This window comes from Balaenoptera borealis (assembly GCF_965194805.1).
Source record: "Balaenoptera borealis genome assembly, chromosome: 20".
NCBI lineage: Eukaryota > Metazoa > Chordata > Mammalia > Artiodactyla > Balaenopteridae > Balaenoptera > Balaenoptera borealis.
In genome coordinates, this window is record NC_138879.1 from 35903345 (window position 1) to 35923878 (window position 20534).

The following is a 20534-nucleotide window of genomic DNA, read 5'->3' on the forward strand; positions in this document are numbered from 1 at the left end:
TGGTATTTGTTTTTCTCTTTCTGACTTACTTCACTCTGTATGACAGACTCTAAGTCCATCCACACCTCACTACAAATAACTCAATTTCATTTCTTTTTATGGCTGAGTAATATTCCGTTGTATATATGTGCCACATCTTCTTTATCCATTCATCTGTCGATGGACACTTAGGTTGCTTCCGTGTCCTGGCTATTGTAAATAGTGCTGCAATGAACATTGTGGTACATGACTCTTTTTGAATTATGTTTTTCTCAGGGTACACGCCCAGTAGTGGGATTGCTGGGTCGTATGGTAGTTCTATTTTTAGTTTTTTAAGGAACCTCCATACTGTTCTCCATAGTGGCTGTATTAATTTACATTCCCACCAACAGTGCAGGAGGGTTCCCTTTTCTCCACACCATCTCCAGCATTTATTGTTTGTAGATTTTTTGTGATGGCCGTTCTGACTGGTGTGAGATATCTCACTGTAGTTTTGATTTGCATTTCTCTAATGATTAGTGATGTTGAGCATTCTTTCATGTGTTTGTTGACAATCTGTATCTCTTCTTTGGAGAAATGTCTATTTAGGTCTTCTGCCCATTTTTGGATTGGGTTGTTTGTTTTTTTGATATTGAGCTGCATGAGCTGCTTGTAAATTTTGGAGATTAATTCTCTGTCAGTTGCTTCATTTGCAAATGTTTTCTCCCATTATGAGGGTTGTCTTTTCATCTTGTTTATGGTTTCCTTTGCTGTGCAAAAGCTTTTAAGTTTCATTAGGTCCCATTTGTTTATTTTTGTTTTTATTTCCATTTCTCTAGGAGGTGGGTCAAAAAGGATCTTGCTGTGATTTATGTTATAGAGTGTTCTGCCTATGTTTTCCTCTATGATCATGTGTTTTTATCCATTCTGCCAATCTCTGTCTTTTGATTGGAGAGCTTGATTCATTTACATTTGAAATAATTCCTGATAAGGAGGGTCTTATTTCTGTCATTATGCTATTTGTTTTCTGTACACCTTATAGCTTTTTGTCCCAAATTTCCTGCATTACTGTCTTTTGTGTTTAGTTGATTTTCTGTAGTGAAATGTTTAAATTCCTTTCTCTTCTCCTTTTGTGTATTTTCTATAGCTATTTTCTTTGTGGTAACCATGGGGATTACATTTAGCATCCTAAAGTTGTAACACTCTCTAAGTTGAATTTATACCAGTTTAACTTCAATAACATACTAAAACTCTGCTCCTTTACAGCTCCATCCCCACTCCTTTCAGCTGTTGATGACACAAAATTATAAACTAATAATTTACAAAAAAAAAATTTTTTTAAACTAATTTTTAGTTTAAAAACCAAAAAAATAAACTAATAATTCTTTTAAATGCATTAGTCCCTCAAATTATGTAGAAAACAAGATGTGGAGTTAACAAACCATAGTTACAATAATACTAGCATTTACACTAATAACTGCTCTTTTTTCCCTTAAACGTATTAGTCTCTTAAATTATGCAGAAAACAAAAAGTGCATTTACAAACCATTGTTACAATAATACTAGCTTTTATAATTACCCATGCATTTACCTTTATTGAGATCTTTATTTCTCCATGTGTCTTTGAGTTACTGTCTAGTATCCTTTCATTTCACCTTGCAGGACTCCCTTATTCATTTCTTACAGGGCAGGTCTGGTGCTTACAAATTCTCAGCTTTTGTTTATCTGGGAATATATTAATCTCTCCCTCACTTTTGAAGGACAGTTTTGTCATATATAGAATTCCTGGTTGACAGTTTTACTATTCTAGCAATTTGAATATACCAACCCACTGTCTTCTGACCTTAAAATTTTCTGATGAGAAATTATCTTCTGATAATCTTATTGAGGATTCCTTTATATGACTATTTGTCTCTCTCTTACTGCTTTCAAGATTTTCTCTTTGAGAACAAACGTATGGACACCAAAGCGGGGGAAAGCAGCGGGGGTGGGGTGGTGGTGATGTGATGAATTGGGAGATTGGGATTGACATGTATACACTGATGTGTATAAAATTCATGACTAATAAGAACCTGCAGTATAAAAAAACAAACAAACAAAACAACTAATACTAAACTTTCATTGCGTTATTTGTATGGAAATATGTTAATATAAATGTTTCAGACATTACATGAAATTTCTAAAAATCTTATATGTTCTGGTATAATGTTATAAGTCATAATCCTAGTTATTACTTTAAAATGTATATCTCAGAAATAACTAATTTTCTTATCAACTGCATTATTATGAACTTTCATCAAATCTTTAACCGTGGTCATTTTTAAGTCTTTTGTCATTTACAGACAGTTCTGGGTGTACTCTGATGCTTTTGCAAATATGTTCCTATAAAAGGGTTTCATCTTCAAGAAATTCAGGGAAAAGACTCTGACAAGCACAGGTTTCTGGTAACTGACTGTACTGCTGAACTGAATGAATAAGCATTTTCAGAACTCTAATGAAGAACTGATAAACTCATAAAAGTGCTAACAAAAGATCAAGATAAAAAAAAATTAATTACATGGGACTGAGTGAACTGATGAGGATGAGTATAATTTTTGTGACTTTCTGTTTGAATTAAAAAAAAAAAATCCCACAAGGACTCAGAGGCAAAGTATATACAAATCAATTTTCACTGCAAAGTAAAGGAGCTGTTACAGTGGACGATTACTGGACTGAATGTCAATATTATGACATAGTATGAGTGTGTTTCATGTTTGGTAATTGCAATCATTGTTGCTTTTGTTGTGGTCATCCATGTACAATGCTTGGTGTCAGTCTATTTATCTCTTGTAAAAATAAAATACAGTGTGTGTGTGTGTGTGTGTGTGTGTGTGTGTGTGTGTGTGTGAAAAAAAAAGAAAAGAAAAGGTAGAGGTGAAAGGAATGTAAAAAAACAATCCCTTTTAAAATCACATCAAAAAAAAAAAATAACTTAGGAATAAACCTGACCAAGGAGGTGAAAGATATATATGCTGAGAACTATAAAACATTAATAAAGGAAACTAAAGATGATTCAAAGAGATGGAAAGGTATCCCATGCTCCTGGATTGGAAGAATTAATATTGTTAAAATGGCCATACCACCCAAAGCAATCTATAGCTTTAATGTGATCCCTATCAAATTACCCATGACATGTTTCACAGAAGTAGAACAAATAATCCTAAAATTCATATGGAACCATAAAAGACCCATAATTGCCAAAGCAATCCTGAGGAAAAAGAACAAAGCAGGAGGCATAACCCTCCCAGACATCAGACAATACTACTAAGCTACAGTAATCAAAGCAGACTGGTATTGGCACAAAAACAGACATATGGATCAATGGAACAGAATAGAGAGCCCCAAAACAAACCCGCACACCTATGGTCAATTAATCTTCGACAAAGGAGGCAAGAATATACAATGGGAGAAAAGACAGTCTCTTCAGCAAGTGGTGTTGGGAAAGTTGGACAGCCGCATGTAAATCAATTAAATTAGAACACTCCCTAACACCATACACAAAAATAAATTCAAAATCGCTTACAGACTTAAATGTAAGACATGACACCATAAAACTCCTAAAAGAGAACATAGGCAAAACATTCTCTGACAAAAATAAAATCGTACCAATGTTTTCTTAGGTCAGTCTCCCAAGGCAATAGAAATAAAAGCAAAAATAAGCAAATGGGACCTAATCAAACTTACAAGCTTTTGTACAGCAAAGGAAACCATAAACAAAATGAAAAGCCAACTTAAAGACTGGGAGAAAATATTTGTAAATGATGTGACCAACAAGGGCTTAATTTCAATATACAAACAGCTCATACAACTCAATAACAAAAAAAAAAAAACCTAATTGCAAAATGGGCAGAAGACCTAAACAGACATTTCTCCAAAGAAGACATACAGAGTGCCAACAGGCACGTGAAAAGATGCTCAACGTTGCTAATTATTAGAGAAATGCAAATCAAAACTACAATGAGGCACCACTTCACATCGGTCAGAATGGCCATCATTAAAAAGTCTACAAATAGCAAATACTGGAGAGGGTGTGGAGAAAAGGAAACCCTCCTACACTGTTGGTGGGAATGTAAATTGGTGCAGCTAGTATGGAGAACAGTATGGAAGTTCCTTAAAAAACTAAAAATAGAGTTGTCATATGATCCACAAATCCCACTCCTGGGCATATATCTGGACAAAACTGTAATTTAAAAGATACATGCACCCCTATGTTCACAGCAGCACTATTCAGAAGAGCCAAAACATGGAAACAACCTAAATGTCTCAACAGATGAATGGATTAAGAAGATGCGGTACATATATACAATGGAATACTACTCAGCCATAAAAAAGAAAGAAAGAAAGAATGCCATTTGCAGCAACATGGATGGACCTAGACATTATCATACTAAGTGAAGTCAGACAGAGAAAGACAAATACCATATGATATCACTTATATGTGGAATCTAAAATATGACACAAATGAACTTATCTGCAAAACAGAAACAGACTCACAGGTATTGATAACAGACTTGTGGTTACCAAGAGGGAGGGGGGTGGGGAAGGGATGGATTGGGAGTTTGGGATTAGCAGATACAAACTACTATATATAAAATAGGTAAACAATAAGGTCCTACTGTATAGCACAGGAAATTATATTCAATATCCTGTGATAAAACACAATGAAAAAGAATATGAAAAAGGATGTATGTATATGTATAACTGAATCATTTTGCTGTTCAGCAGAAATTAACACAACATTGTAACTCAGCTATACTTTAATAAAATAAATTTTAAAAATAAAAAGAAAAGGTAAAGGCAGGCCCCAAAGGAGGCTAAGATGGAATAACCAGAGAAATAGAAGGAAAACCAGATTGTAACATAAGGGAGTCAAGGGAATAGTCTGAGAGAGCAAACTGGACAACGAGGTCAGAAGGGTGTCCCTGGGATTTAGGAATATGGAAGTCATGGGTAACCTTAGGATTGCCTGAGAACGGAAGGAGCAGAATTCAGATTATAGTGGGTTGAAGAGTGAGTCGGAGGTGAGGCACTAAAGACAGCAGGTGTAGACAACTCTTTTAAGAACTCTAACTGCAGTGGGAGGAAAGAGATGGGGCAGTGGCTGGAAAGGGACGTGGGATCCAGGGAATACTTTTTTTTTTTTTGGCCGCACCATACGGCATGAGGGATCTTAGTTCCCCGACCAGGGATCGAACCAGTGCCCCCAGCAATGGAAGCACAGAGTCTTAACCGCCGGATTGCCAGGAAAATCCAGGGAATACTTTTTAACAATGGGAAAAATCCAAGTGCGTCAAGTGATGAAAACAAGCTAATAAAGAAGGGGTTGGAGATACTAAGAAGGGAGATAATAACTTGAAAGGATAACTCTGAGCAGACAGGAGATGAGACTGGCCTTGGACAGGAAGAGAGACACCTCCTTCAGTGTAACATGGAGGAAAGTATCAACAGAAAGAGTACATGTAGAACAGGTCCACCTCTAGTTTAGGGTAGACTGCTTTACCTACAGCTGTTCTAGTCACAGAGACAGATGTGGTCTTGTTAGTAGTTTTGGTGGTGGGAAGCTGATTTGTTCCCATCTGATGGCTAATTTCTCTGTAAAGTTGGAGGTAATTCATCTGTTAAATGTTGATGGGAAGTGAAGAATAAAAGTTTGAAATAACAGCTGCTGAAGAGTAGGAAAAGCAGCATGCTAAAGAAATACAGTGAGAGTGCCATGTGCAGGAAAAGTACCAAGTATATAAAGTACCTGGCACATTACAGGTGCTCCATAACCAATAAACAATATCTATCAACATTATTATTGTTAATATTGGCCAATATTACATAGTCACTGGCCAGAGAGAAGAGTCTACTCTGTAGACAAAGGATTACAAACCACATCAGTGCGAGTCTGTAGCCTTGTAGGACTTGTAGCCTTTATGAATACTAATAGATAATGCTGTAATTTCATATCTTACCATTTATCATGATATGTCTGCTATTAGTTCTTACATTTTTATGTATGTTGGTTTTTTTCTCACCATATAAAGTTTTTTGAGAGGAAGTACTGCATGTTACTAAGTCACTGTATCCCTCAAAGTTTTGTATTATTTGTAAAGTAATTTGTCATGGGTTTCCTCTGGTTACAATGGCAAGCAACTGTTTCCTTGCTTTAAAATGGTCAAATAAACTTGTACCTTCCTGTTTTATTTGTGCAGAGTAAAATTTTGGGGAGCTAAGAACTGTATGAATATGACCGTCCACAATAGGAACTCTCCGGTTTTCACAAACAAAGACCTACTACTTACAGATAAAATGTTAGCTGGCTAGCACCGCACAAGAGGCTAAGTTAGAGAAAATATTGTGATCTTTCTTACCATAGTTTCTTCTAAGACACTAAGGATGTGAGGTGTAAACTGAAATATACAGAGATGATGTTTGTTCACCTTAAAGAGTTCAAAATATTTTGGGCTTTTATTCCTACCCACACTTTTATCATGTAAGTCAATTGTAGCTGGAACGGGAATATGGCAATCCCGGTGAAGAGGAGGGCAATATTTCTGTAATAAAACATGGATGACTGGTGCCAGTTTGTACGATGGGTGGTAGCAGTAGTTATTTACTTGTCAAACTTTATAACAGAAATCAAAACTTCTTTGGGTGGCGGGTCCTCTCCCAACAACTAAAACACAGAAATATATCTTACAGCTGAAACCTAACTGGTATTAAAAGGAAACATTTTATTATATAACAGGAGTTGAAGTGTTTGAACATTTATATAAAAAAACCAAACGCCATTCTGGGCACAATGAGAAAGCTTTACAATCAAAACTACCGTTTACTTTTCAGAAATCTGACTGAAAACAAATGGTTAAATGTGCTGCAAACAAACAAGTCGTTCTGTCTATTGTGGCGGCTGAACAAAGTGTGAGCAATGGAACCACTGCCCTAATGGTGACTGAAGCAGATGAGGGAAGAAGGGAGCTCACGAGCAGGACACTCAAACGCAGGCCAGGAGTCCATCTATGGTCCACTTCCGGTCAGTCTGACAAGTCACTCTGATCCAGCACGATTATCCTGAACAAAAAAGGGAGTTTCGAGTTGGTGTGATGTTTCTTAAAGACACAAACAACAGCCTCTTTTTATTCAACTGAATTCAAAGTAATCAAGCGAGATTATGATAAGCTAGTGCATCGTGGAAATGCAAAGCATTTCGAGAGCAGCATCTTCTGTACTCCCTCCATCTAAAACCATTCTTGTGGGACCTCCCTGGTGGCGCAGTGGTTAAGAATCCGCCTGCCAATGCAGGGAACACGGGTTCGATCCCTGGTCTGGGAAGATCCCACATGCCGCAGAGCAATTAAGTCCATGCGCCACAACTACTGAGCCTGTGTGCCACAACTACTGAGCACACACGCCACAACTACTGAAGCCCGCGCACTCTAGGGCCTGTGTGCTGTAACTACTGAGCCCGCGTGCTGCAACTACTGAAGCCCGCGTGCCTAGAGCCCGTGCTCCGCAACAAGAGAAGCCACTGCAATGAGAAGCCCGCTCACCGCAATGAAGAGTAGGCCCCGCTCGCTGCAACTAGAGAAAGCCCACGTGTAGCAACAAAGACCCGCAGCCAAAAAAAAAAAAAACCATTCTTGTGCTGTCTACCAATTATGTAATCAAAGTTGGCATTAATTTCCTCTCGTATTTTAATTAACTATAAACATTAGCATTTTTAAAACTGAGCAACTCTGAATTCAAGTCTTTGTCATTAATGTTTATTTAGATACTGGTACATGTTTAAAGTCTATTCATGTTGTCCATAAACAGTGGATTTTGACTTACAAACATCTGACATCTCATTACCTGGATGGTTTGGACCAACCCAGTCGCTTCCAAAAACAGGGTTTTAGTTCCTCTTGATAGGAGGAAGAAAAAACAACTTGATTACTTTCTGGGTCAAAGGGTGAGAGCATTCAGAAGTCACATTAGTACTCTCTCTAGTTTAGGGTGGACTGTTTTCTCTCCATCAATTGTTTTCTTCTACAGAGATAGAATCTTTCTAAAAACACAGATACTGGGCTTCCACTCCTAACATCCTGCAGCTCCCTGTCATAGCAATGGACACGAATGATGCTAATTTCACAAAGTCCCTGCATTATGTTCTCAGTGAATTCAATACTATCTGAATGCTCACACACTCTGGGCCTTGTGCCAGTCAGGGTCCTGGAGGAAACAGAATGCACCCCCAGGCCCTTTAATGAAGTGACTACTTACAGAGGTGTTGTCAGAATTAAGGGAGCAAACAAGGTATGGCAAAGCATCCAGCGACTAGCAGCAGTGGGAAGCCATTATCACCCCTAAGCCTGAAGGGACTGGGGTGGGGGTGGAGGACAGGTGGGGCAGAACAGTTACTGGAACCCAGTGAGAGCTAGAACTGGGAAGGATGGGCTGCGCTATAGAAGCTGTGCTTGTTGAGGGACATCACTTCCACACAGAGATGAAGTGCTGAGGTAGGCAGTCAGGCAAGTAATAGCCCAATTATCTGATCTTCTGCTGGGGTCTCCCATTGGCCAACAGGAAGCCGGCTGGCCAGGAAGCCCAGCAGATTCAGTTCACAAGGGTCAGCATACTGGGGCACAAAGCAGGGCAGAAAAAGGAGAAGAATGAGAATGGACTGGGGAAGGGATAAAAGGGATACCAGATGATCTGAAAGAGTTAATGACGCTAACTTCCTGAGTAGGAGGAACTTAAATATAGGAGGGCATCATTTGTGAATGGCGCCTTAAAGCTCTATCAAAACAGTTTTGAAATTAAGGTTTGTACTTTTCACATTACTTGTAGACTCCACCTAAATTCCACAATTTATGATTTCTTATCTTTTGAAGACACATTAGAAGGAAAACACCTTTCCAGACAATATGAGCCTGGCTGAAGGCTTGCTTTAGAAATAGAATTGGCTGTAGTTACTGTTTTGTGATAAAGACATAATTGGGAATTAACAGAAAACCTGGGCTGAACTACAGGGGGAAAGTGTAGGAGGATTATGTATAGCATCTGGGAAACAGTTCTAAATAACTTTGATGCTCATGGAAGCCCAAGGACTCCAGGCTAGGCTACATTGTAAATGAACATCCATTCATACCTTCTTCAGAAGTCCCTAAAAAGCTCTCTGACTTCCTTCTCTCTGGCGTGATGCTTTCTTCCCCTTTTCTCTTCTTTTCACCAACTTCTTGATCTTTAGTATTTGTCTCCCTTCAATGACAATGATTTTGGTCATTAAACCATGTGCACAATGGCCAGGGGAACAGGACTGTGCTCCCAAGGAAATATAATAATAACTAGAGCTAACTGTGCCTTCCCTATGGAACAGTTCAAGTGCTGTAATGTATACTAACTCATTTAATTCTCATCACAACGATATAAGGTAGTTAAGTGATGAGAAAACTGAGGCACAGAGAAGTTAAATTACATGCCCAGTAAGTCCTAGAGCTGGGATGAACCCAGGAAGCCTGACTCGGACACTGCTCTCAACCACTAGGCTGTATTGTCCCAAAGGAAAAAAGCATTTCACTTATGTTGTAATTGGTGTCCTTTTTACAACCACATGTATTTTTATTACCTTATCTTCATTTCCTAAAACTCTCAATATCTAACTGCAGTATCTAATAACTGAAGACCACATTTGTCAAACCAGTAAGCAGAAACCAACTCCCGCACTCAACGATAAGCTCCCTAAGGGCAGAGACATGCTATCCCTCTGCATCTCTAGCCCCTAGCACCGTGCTCAGCTCACTGACAGTGCTCAACAGATGATGGATGACTCAGACTGACATGGTTTAGGGGTTTTTTCTTCTGTTTTCATCTGGTGGGTATTCAAAATAAAATATGCAAAGTGAGAGAGAAAATAAAGCCAGCTAGGGTGAAAAGGATTTTTTTTCCTCCTAACCTCTCATCACTAATAGAATCACAGGCTCTAAAGTTGGAGGAGGTTATCTATTACCTCCGTCCAAATGCCCTGGACCAGAGAGTCGTGCCGCCTACGCTTGGGTGGGAGGAGCTGCTGTTAAAGTTAGTGTAGAGGCAGCTGCTTCTCTATCAGATTGCTGTGGCCATTAGAAAGCTTGTGCTTTACTGAATAAAAATCTCTTACTCTGCAGTTTCTAGTCAGTGGCTCTGTCCTTTGGGGCGGAAGAGAGTAAGCCGACTCTCTTCACTTTACAATATTTCAGGTATTTGGGGGCAGCTATCAAATTCTCTACTCCATTTGCTCTTCTCAGACTGAGCCTCCCCAGCTCCGTCAGCTGTTCTCACATGACAAGGTTTCCAGACTTCTAGCTGTTCTGTGGCCACCCTCTTCTATTTGTTGACGGTCCCCTTTTAAAATGTGACACCCCAAAAGGAGCCCCACATGAGTTCTAGAAGTCCTCTAGCTAGCCTGAGACATCACCTTGGCCTGGACTGCACATTTCTGTCTGTTCAGCGTCAGTGCTGCATTGACCTTTTCAGCAACTGCATCAAACTGAGGTCTCATGGAGTCGCTGTCCACGTCTTCTTCAAGGGGAATTTCTTGAATTCTTACCACATCTCAAAATGCATGCTAAATGCTGGGCATATAAAAATAAGATGTACTTCCCGTCTTCAATGAAATTACAGTAGAGTAGGAGTTTCCGATCAAAAAATGCTCCATTAGGTCAGATCTCTCACATTCTATACTTTTGGATCTAAATGCTCACCTTTATCTTTCAGAGAAATCTAACACTTCCACCTGTCAAGACCATTTTGAAGCCACAGTCTATCTACCCATCACATTAGCATTTATCCTTAGATTTGTGTTATCTAAAAATTTGATAAGCATGCCTCTTCTGATTTAATTTGAATGACTGACGAAAATGTTGAAGGTGACAGGGCCTAGACACAGCAATCTTAGAGGCCTCTCTCTATACTGATATCAGTCTGCTAGTCAGTATCTTGAGCACTGTGGGTGGCTGGAGGAAGAGGGGGAGACAGAAGTCGGGGCTGGCTTATCTAGAGCAATGTAATGCTATCACCAAACATTCTTTCTCCAAGGAGTCCATGTACTTTCTAAAAAACTAAAATCTATTTATTTCAAAAAACTGAACTAAAGTCTAGTCCCCCTTCCCGAAAAAGAAAAAAATGATCCCCTGATGGAGAACAATAACCTTGCCGAGCACTTGGGGAGACCCTGTAGCTCCGTGCTGTCCTCAGGTGGCTGCAGCCATCTTTCCAGGTCCTCATCAAGCGTAGAGTGAGCTCTGTCCAAGGGCAAGTGAAGAGAATTGAGACAGCAATCATCCCCCTTCTCCCTTGACAAGGAGGCATAGCACTCTAGAGCGGGAAAGGACCTTCAAACTCCTGCTTTCACTGTACGCGTGAGAAAGTGAGAGCTCCGTGAGACTGTACCTGGAGTTGTAGTGGTCACTTAGATCCGATTTAAATGTGCACCAGAACCCTCCTTTAGCCTCTTGACAAAAAAGCCCAAAGTGTGATATGAGACTCTGTCTCAATTCTAGGTCATTACATCAACTTCCACCTGAGGCTAGAAATGCACACTCATTCCCACAAATTTTTCAGATTAAGAACTGCCTCTGAGGCTACTGGATGCAGAGAATGTGTTTTCAGAAGGCCTGAAAAGTCCCAACCATCTGAAAAAATATCTCCCACTCTGGCTTGGTGCCAAGGACTGAGATGACTGAGCATCTGTGGGCAGCTACCTGTGTCTAGCATAGCCAGCCCTTTTGAAAAAGGAAGAGACAATGATAATAGTAGCTAACTTTTGATAATGTGCAAAGCACTTTATATTTGTATAACCAAATGTAATTTGGCCTTCTTGAGCTACTCTTCTTTTGCCTTAAATAATGGCTAGATATTTACCGAAGGTGTTTTGGGGAGATGGAATGAATGGAGTTACATCATACATTATAGACAAAAGGTTTATAAAACTTTAAGAAGTTTACCTTCCTCCCCCTTTGCCTCTTTTTCTTTGTCTCGCCCCCCCCCCCAAAAAAAAGCCTCTCCCCACTTCCTCTCAGGTCCCAGGGCTCTAGTCTCCTCACTTCCTGTCCAGGTCTCTCTCTTTTCCTTCCTTGTGGAGAATAGTTTAGTCCTTGAAGAGTGTGACAGAAACGGGATTCACTACCCAAAAGTTATTCATCACACTGTCCTCCCTTACCTTCCTCTCCTATAGCAGCTGAAAGCTAAAAACGCAATTTCCAGTCTCCCTGGCAACCAAGGGTGGCCATGCGTCACATTTGGCCAAGGAGATATAAGCAGGCATCTGCTGAGAAGGGCTTCTAGGAAAGCTTCTGCTTTCCAGATAAAAAGGCATAAGGTTGGCTCGACTATTCCTTTGCCCCACCCTCTTATTTCTGCCTGGAGTAGGGAGAGCAGGCACCGTGTCCAGGAGTTGACAAGCCTGAAAACAAAGGCCAACATGCTATGTCTGGCAGAGCAGACAGATCAAAAGAGCCGAAGTCCTTGGTAGCATCACTGAGCTGCTACACCAGCCGTGGCCTGCCAACCTCCGGGCTTCATGTCGTGTGAGACAAACTCATTTAAACACGATGGTGGGGTTTTCTAACGTTTGCAGCTGAAAGTATTCGGCAGGGCTTCCCTAAGGATTTGCTGGTCCAGGATAAGGATGAGGCAAGTGGTGTAAGTGTAGATTCATAGCCTCTCTTTCTTTAAAACGTAAATGTTTTGTTCATCATGGATTTTTTTTGCATTAGTATTGATTTTTTAAAATATGGCATCAAAATAGTACTTTTCTTGACTTCTGAGTTTTTTGGTGCCCCCTTCAATTTTGTGCCCAAGGAGTGTGCTGCGCTCACCTCCCTCCAGTCCTGGCCCTGAATGACAGTTCAGACAAAGCAAGAAATGTTAGGAGGCAAAGGAGGTGATCTGAAGTGGTTTACCTTACAACACAGGTCAAAGGAGAGTTCCAAGTCAAGAACGGAATCGGGTTTCTTGAGGCAAACTTGTGTTTTCAGACTGAATTGTCTGGATGATTGCCTCCATCTTCTCTTATTTGGCTAGAAAGATCTAAAAATTCTCTTTAACTAAAATGTTTTGAAAGAAACTGAAACCGATGTTTGCCTCACAAAATGAAGTAAAAACAAAAACAAAAAACAACAACTTTACAAGAAAAAAACAAATAATCCTATTAAAAAATGGGCAAAGGACTAAGATATTTCTCCAAAGAAGATATACAAATGGCCTTCTGCATATGAAAAGATGCCCAACATCGCTAATCATTAGGGAAATGCAAATCAAAACCACAATGAGATATCACCTCGCACCTATTAGGATGGCTACTATCAAAAAAACAGAGACACCCCCACCCTGGTGGTCCAGTGGTTAAAACTCTGCGCTTCCACTGCAGGGGGCGCGGGTTCGATCCCTGGTCGGGGAACTAAGATCCCGCATGCCGCTTGGCACAGCCAAAAAAAAAAAAAACAAAACAGAAAATAACAAATATTGGCAAGGATCTGGAGAAAGTGGAACCCTTGTGTACTGTTCGTGGGAATGTAAAATGGTGCAGCTGCTGTGGAAAACAGGATGGCATTTCCTCAAAAAAATAAAAATAGATTTACCATATGATCCAGCAATACCACTTCTGGGTATACATCCAAAAGAAATGAAAGCAGGGTGTGTTGAAGAGCTATTTGCGCACTCACACTCAGAGCAGCATTACAGTAGTCAAAAGGTGGAAGCAACCTAGTGACCACTAACAGATGAATGGATAAACAAAATGTGATACACACACACACACACACACACACACAATGGAATTCAGCCTTAAGAAGGAAGGAAATTCTGATGCATGCTACATGGATGAACCCTGAAGACATTATGCTGAGTGAAATAAGCCAGTGACAAAACAACAAACACCGGAGGGAGACGCAAGAGGGAGAGGATATGGGGATATATGTATACGTATAGCTGATACACTTTGTTATACAGCAGAAACTAACACACCATTGTAAAGCAATTATACTCCAATAAAGATGTTAAAAAAAAAAAAAAGAATAGTGAAACTCAGAGAAACAGAGAATAGAACTGTGGTTGCTGGGGACTGAGGGGAGGGGGAAATGGGGAGTTGTTGTTTAATGGGTATAGAGTTTCAGTTTTGCAAGATGAAAAAGTTCTGGAGATCAGTTGCACAACAATGTGAATATACGTAGCACTACTGAACTGTACACTTAAAAATTTTGTGTTATGTGTATTTTATCACAATTAAGGACTTTTTAAGAAAAAAACAAAAAAAAACCTTTTAGGAATAGGGGCTATAAGGATAGTATGACAAAAGACCATTATTTCCTTATTTGTCAATATCAGAAGAAAAACTAATATAAACTAACACTATAGTTTTTTCAAACACTTTAAAAAAAAAATCCAGCTTTTTCTGTTACCTCTCTGTATCCTCTTCTAGATGCTGAGTTTCTTTAGTCCAAAGCATACTGCTGTCTTCTTTATTACTGTTAGTTTCTTGTTCTTCTAAATGCCTTTGATCTAAAAACAGTTGAAAGACTTAACTTTAGAACAAAAAAAATTTTGAGAAAACCTGCCTTAAAATGGAGTGCATGACTTCCCTGGTGGTGCAGTGGTTAGGAATCTGCCTGTCAATGCAGGGGACACGGGTTCAGTCCCTGGTTCGGGAAGATCCCACATGCCGCAGAGCAACTAGGCCTGTGTGCCACAACTACTGAGCCTGTGGTCTAAAGCCCGCGGGCCACAACTACTGAGCCTACGCGCTGCAACTACCAAAGCCCGTGCGCCTAGAGCCTGTGCTCTGCAACAAGAGAAGCCACCGCAGTGAGAAGCCCGCACATCACAATGAAGAGTAGCCCCTCGCTCGCCGCTACTAGAGAAAGCCCGTGTGCAGCAACGGAGACCCAACGCAGCCAAAAAAAAAAAAATGGAGTGCAAAAAATTAAGGCTAATCAGTGGACCCTGAAGTCTGCAGTGCACAAGTTCCCCTCTTCCCAGAAGAGCAGGGGGCCAGGTGGCAATCTGCAGGGCGCCTGTATCCACAGAAGCTGCTTCTGAGGTCTGGGGAGCTCTTTGCCAGGTGAAACGGCAGGAAGCCGTGCCTGTGCCAAGGCTCGAGAGAGACAGAGGAAAGAAATGGCACATAAAAGAGGAGGCAAGAGTCCCTGAAAACAAATTGTACAGATTTATTCTGGGGGGCCACCCTCTTCCCACTTGTTAGATGTTTCCAGATTGGAGCCAGGGAAGGAATTTGGGTGGGGAAGGGTAGTGCCCTTTAATGTATGCCAGGCATTTTACATATGCTATCTCATTTCATCCTGCCAGCAGTCCTATGAAGGGAAGGAGACTAACATTTGTTAAGTATCTCACAACGTACCAGGCACTATGCATGAACATCATTAGGTAGGAGTTAACATTCTCATTTTACAGATGAGGATAACTGAAGCTGAGAGACATTAAACAGTTTGTCATACCAAAGTAAGCAGTGGAGTCAGAATTGAGGTGGAGTGTGCCTGACCTCAAGGTCCACACTCACCCAAATGTACCACTGTGCTTGCAAGGACAGTTAGAGCAAAATCTGATGAAAAAGAACTAGGGATTTGGCTTACCACTTGCAGCGATGCCCAGGTGACTTGCTGTGTTCTCATCCAACACTGTGGATGAGGACTGCTGCCGCTTCAGGTGCTCTGTCACAACATAGAGCAGAAAGCAACTTATTTCTTCTTTTGCATGTCACATTATCCTCTAGGGCAGTGGTTCTCAAAGAGTACTCCTCAGACCAGCAGCCTCAGTATAACCTGAGAACTTGTTAGGTATGCAAATTCTCAGGCCACATCTCAGACTTACTGAATCAGAAACTCTGGGGGTGGGGATGGTGTAGCAAGCCCTCCAGGTGGTTCTGATGCCTGATGAAGTTTGAGAACCACTGCCTTAGGCATCCAATCCCATATAACACTAAAAATAAAAGTAAAAATAATGATGATGATAGGTGACACTTGCAGAGCTCTAAGTGGCAGGTACTATTTCTAATTTGCATACATTAATTCAAGATTAATATTCACAATTAATCTTCACAATACCCTATGAGATTGATCACATTATTGTCATTCCTGTTTAACAGATGAGGAAATTAAGGTAAAGAAAGGTTAAGGAGGGACTTCCCTGGTGGTCCAGTGGGTAAGACTCCACGCTCCCAATGCAGGGGGGCCTGGGTTCAATCCCTGGTCAGTAGAACTAGATCCTGCACGCGTGCCGCAACAAAGATCCCGCGTGCCACAATGAAGACCCAGGGCAGCCAAGATAAATAAATATTTTTTTAAAAAAAGAAAGGCTAAGGAACTTGCCTAGAATCACACAGATACTAAGAGGTGTAACTGGAATTTGAATTCAGGCAGTCTAGCTCTAAGGCTTATGCGCTTAATCTCTATTTTATATACTCTCTCAAAAAGTTGGTAAATTCAGAGTAGTCCAAATCTCTCCCTATCTCTACTGACCTAAATTACACATTTTTTATTTGGTCTGTGGAGAGACAAAAGGCAAAGAATAAAATTTCCAGTTCCTAACAAATTGATCATTAGATTAAGACAAGCGTCTACTAAACTCAGTACACTGCTTCACGTGTGTTAGGTGCTCAGTTTCCTCAAAGCGCTCCCCAGAGCCCATCAGAGAGCCAGCTGGGAGGCAGCACAGACGGGACCCCTGGGCTCACCGGCACGGGCCTGTTGCGTGCAGGCACAGGTCTTTCCCTTCTAGCAGGTCAGGAAGCAAGCCCTCCCTGGCAGCCCCTGGGCATCAAGGGGCCCCATAAGGTCATTTAATATAATCTGAAATTTTAAAATCCACTTTTATCTTTGTTAGAGGTAGTCCCTTGTTGATCTTACAAGATTCTAAAGGACCCTCCCCTTTAGGCCCTGGACGGAAGCCTGGAGTTGTGGATGTGTGCCCTTCAAAAGAGTAGGTGTCAGCTCCAGGTCACTCCCCAAAGCTCTCCTGAGAGGAAACAACGAGAGTGATGATAAACAATAATCAGGTAGGCACACCCATTATTAGGAGAAACTACTCAGGTGCCCTCTGCCCTTTATCTTTCTGGAAAATTACTGACCCATCTCAAAGTACAAGACATCGCCTAGAAACCTGGCCCAGATAATTCCCGTAAGTGAAATGAGGAAGAGTTTCTGCAGAGCACACTGGGGTACAGCAGTGCCAAGAGGCCAGCTGCAGAAGCCTGGTGACAGCTGCTGAGATGGGGTGGGGGGGGTCCACATTGTGACTGCAGAGAGAGGAGAGCAGGATCCAGAGGAAAAGTATCGCTAAGGTCAAACTGCCAAGGAGCCTACAAGTACTGTCCTAAGCCGTGACCAAAAAACAGACGGCACTGAGAATCTACCTGAGCGGGACACAAGGAGCTGACCTCTACTCTCACAAGCAGTAGTTCCATGAGTATGTGAAGGAGAGCAACTGGAGAGGAGGAATTTGCAGGGACTCCCTAGGGGGTTCCAGGGGAGGCAAGCTGGTGCGGGGGTGGGAGCCCTAAGAGCCAACAACCCTGTGACCTGCACAACCCTGTGGCACTGGGCGAGGGGTGTGGTGAGGCAAGAAGGGCCTATGACTACAGAAAAGAAAGAAACCAAGGGAGGCTTTGGCAGCTCTGACCGGCTCCACCCAAGTTCGTAAGGCCAACAGCCAGGGGCTAGGGGTTGGGTAGCCTAGACCATATCTGTCCATTGAGTCATTCAACTCGTTCTTCCTGATGAGACACAAAACCTCGGAGACCCTGAAAATCAAGAGATGCCCCTCAGGAAAGACCCCAGTGTTCCCATACCAAGAACTGTACCATCAGAGCTCTGATGAGATGTGCCCTCTCAGAGTGAGGGGCTGGTCAGCCAGGCTGTCAAGAAGAGAGCAGTCAGTCCTCCCTGGAGAAGCAAACCACCTGCCCCAAATGTTTCTATCACCATGCTCCATTTACTTTCAGCATCAGCTCAGCTGGGCAGGCCAGCTGATCAGCTGCAACTAAAATTGAGCAGGTATCCCTCAGTCTCTGCCTGAAATGGAAAATGCTGGTCTCATTAGGTCTTGTGCCACTGACTTCCCTGCCCTCAGGAAAGGGATTCATCCACAATGCCACTACCTTTAATATCTCCTGCTAATGGCAACACAGAAAGCATGGGGTGTTTTGGCCCAAGTTGCCAGACTTCAGTATGGCTGAAGTATGGCTAGTTTGGTTCAAAAAGGAGATAAGAATTCTTCTAATAAAACAAGTTCATCATAATAAACCACTTGAATGTTGTTATTTCCTCTTAGAATCATTACCGTAGACCCTTTAAGTAACAAAATGACAACAGACACAGACCAATTATCCTGGCCAGGCTTCAGTAGTAGTCTGAGGCCCATTTTATTGGAAAACTGGCTCTTCCAGAATTCTGTACTTTCCATCAAACCTTTATAGGGCCTTCGGTACTAGTGCGCTCACCTGAGACAAAGAACCGTATGTGGTCAGTGACCGTAAGAAGCAGGGCCATGGAGTATATTCTGTATCGAGCATGCCTTACCAATTTCGTCAAGCAGCTCCTGAGATGGTGGTGGTAGTTCATCAGTGTGATGTTGCGAGATGGCTTCTACTAGTTCTTCAAAAAGATAAAGGAGAAAGTGACTTACTGCCTTCCTAGACCTGAACTAGGTTTTCGAGGCTTCGACGTGGATTTGACTTAGGATTTCTCAATGATGAAACAAGCTAAGACGGGGAGAAAGCCTCTTATATTAACGGTCCTAATTGAGACTTCATATGTGAAAGGTTTTACTCTCCCTTTTATTCTAAACCCTTTCCTACATCACACCTCACCTCAGCACCACTTGATCTGTGCCCCTCCCCAAGGATATGTGAGGTAGGTGAGGTATAAATTCTTACTAAGAGGCTGGGGGTCCAATTTGGACCAAGACTGCTGGAGGGATATAGAAGCTCTAGACCCGTCAAAATGAAAAAAAGGTGGGAGGCCTTTCTCTACAGATTATCAGGCCAGGGGATATGGGAGACCATACTTTGGGCCTTCACCTAAGGGCTCAATTATAACGTTAACCAAAACCCCTCAGCATAGTTCACAATATCTCTATCCCCCTGAGCGAAATTCTAAGAGTTGTACCAAAGACACAAGACAATAAGATTAATGGAGCAAAGGCAATTACACCTCAAGAGCTGTTAAGGCTCTCATACCCTTTGAGCTGGAAATTGCCTTCTAAGACGCTATCCTAAGGAAAAGATCAGAGGTTCAGATAAAGATTTCTGTACAAAGAGCAAAAGTTGGAAGACAACATAAATCTTCAACATTGGGGCACATGGTTAAGCAACATATGTAGACTGGACTACTATGCAGCCATCACATGTATCTATGAATAATTTTTACTGACAAGTGGAAATCCTAAAATATATCATTAAAGAAAAAGAAGCAGGCCAGAGCTGATACACTATATGATCTCAACTATGCCAAAAAAAAGAATATATATATATATCTATAGATATATATATAGATATTTGGGGGTATATTTCTAAAAATATAAAAAAGATATGCATCAAAATACTACAAGAGGTTAAAAAATGATGGTAGAGGGACTTCCCTGGCAGTCCAGTGGTTAAGACTTTGCCTTCTAATGCAGGGGGTGCAGGTTCAATCCCTGGTTGGGGAGCTAAGATCCCACATGCCTCATGGCCAAAAAACCAAAACATAAAACAGAAGCCATATTGTAACAAATTCAATAAAGACTTTAAAAATGGTCCACATCAAAAAAAACTTTAAAAAATAAATGATGGTAGAATGGTCGTGGTTTTCTCTTTTAAGCTCTTCTGTATTCTCTAAGTTTTCTATAATGAGTATGTTTTACTTCAGGGGAAGTCAGGGGAAATTAGCATTTTTGTTTGAATCTACTATAGCATCAAAGAGGAGATGAAGTCTCCCTTAAATTGGTTTACTGTTATGAACTTGTATTTTAATATTAAACACAGGGTACCTTTCTGCAGGCTCCTCCTCTGAGTGGCACGGGATGATGTGTCAGGTGCCTTAGCAATGCTGGAGGAACCAGCCCCAGTAAATGTAGGCAATCTTTTCTACAAGTTAAGACATAAACATGGTAACTGACACATGTATTAAGCTAAAAAGGCCCGTTAAGCTCAATCATTTCCAAGATTAATCTTGTGTATCATTGATGGAAGAAGCTACTTTTTTGGTGACTGAGTCAAACATTCAAATGTTATCTCCTCTTGGAAGCCTTCCCACCCCTCTCTGCCTCCACAGCACTCAGTTTTTACCTCTGTGTTACATCCTGCCAGTCTTTCTCAATAGGCAGTGAGCTCCTTCAGGGCGTGGACTTTCCCATTCACTTCTGGATGCCTAGAAAAGGGCCTGGCATAGTGCCTGGCACTTAGAACCTGCCCCATTAACAGTTTGTTGAACAAGAGCATAAAATTCTTTATTTCCCTACTTCAGAGTGAGACCTTTTGTGAGTCAAATGCCCAGAGAAGATGACAGTCGATTTTTCATTGAGGCCCAAACAAGTAATCAATC

The 20534-nt window shown here is 41.2% G+C and overlaps 1 protein-coding gene across 11 annotated transcripts in view; it reads right to left on the reverse strand.

The window, feature by feature from the left end:
• Positions 1 to 497: 497 nt before the first annotated feature.
• The window catches only part of TEX14 (testis expressed 14, intercellular bridge forming factor), a 47052-nt gene continuing 27015 nt past the window's right edge, over positions 498 to 20534 (reverse strand). For 4 of the 11 annotated variants that reach the window (XM_082371989.1, XM_082371988.1, XM_082371986.1 and 1 more), the window contains exons 15-22: positions 19981 to 20077; positions 18531 to 18605; positions 15588 to 15665; positions 14400 to 14499; positions 11151 to 11243; positions 9113 to 9222; positions 7834 to 7885; positions 498 to 7053 (exon numbers count right to left, since the gene is read on the reverse strand). In XM_082371989.1, coding sequence (XP_082228115.1) covers positions 7017 to 7053; positions 7834 to 7885; positions 9113 to 9222; positions 11151 to 11243; positions 14400 to 14499; positions 15588 to 15665; positions 18531 to 18605; positions 19981 to 20077 — 642 coding nt within the window. In that variant the 3' untranslated portion in view covers positions 498 to 7016. The other 7 variants (XM_082371991.1, XM_082371987.1, XM_082371990.1 and 4 more) reach the window with 7 other exon arrangements.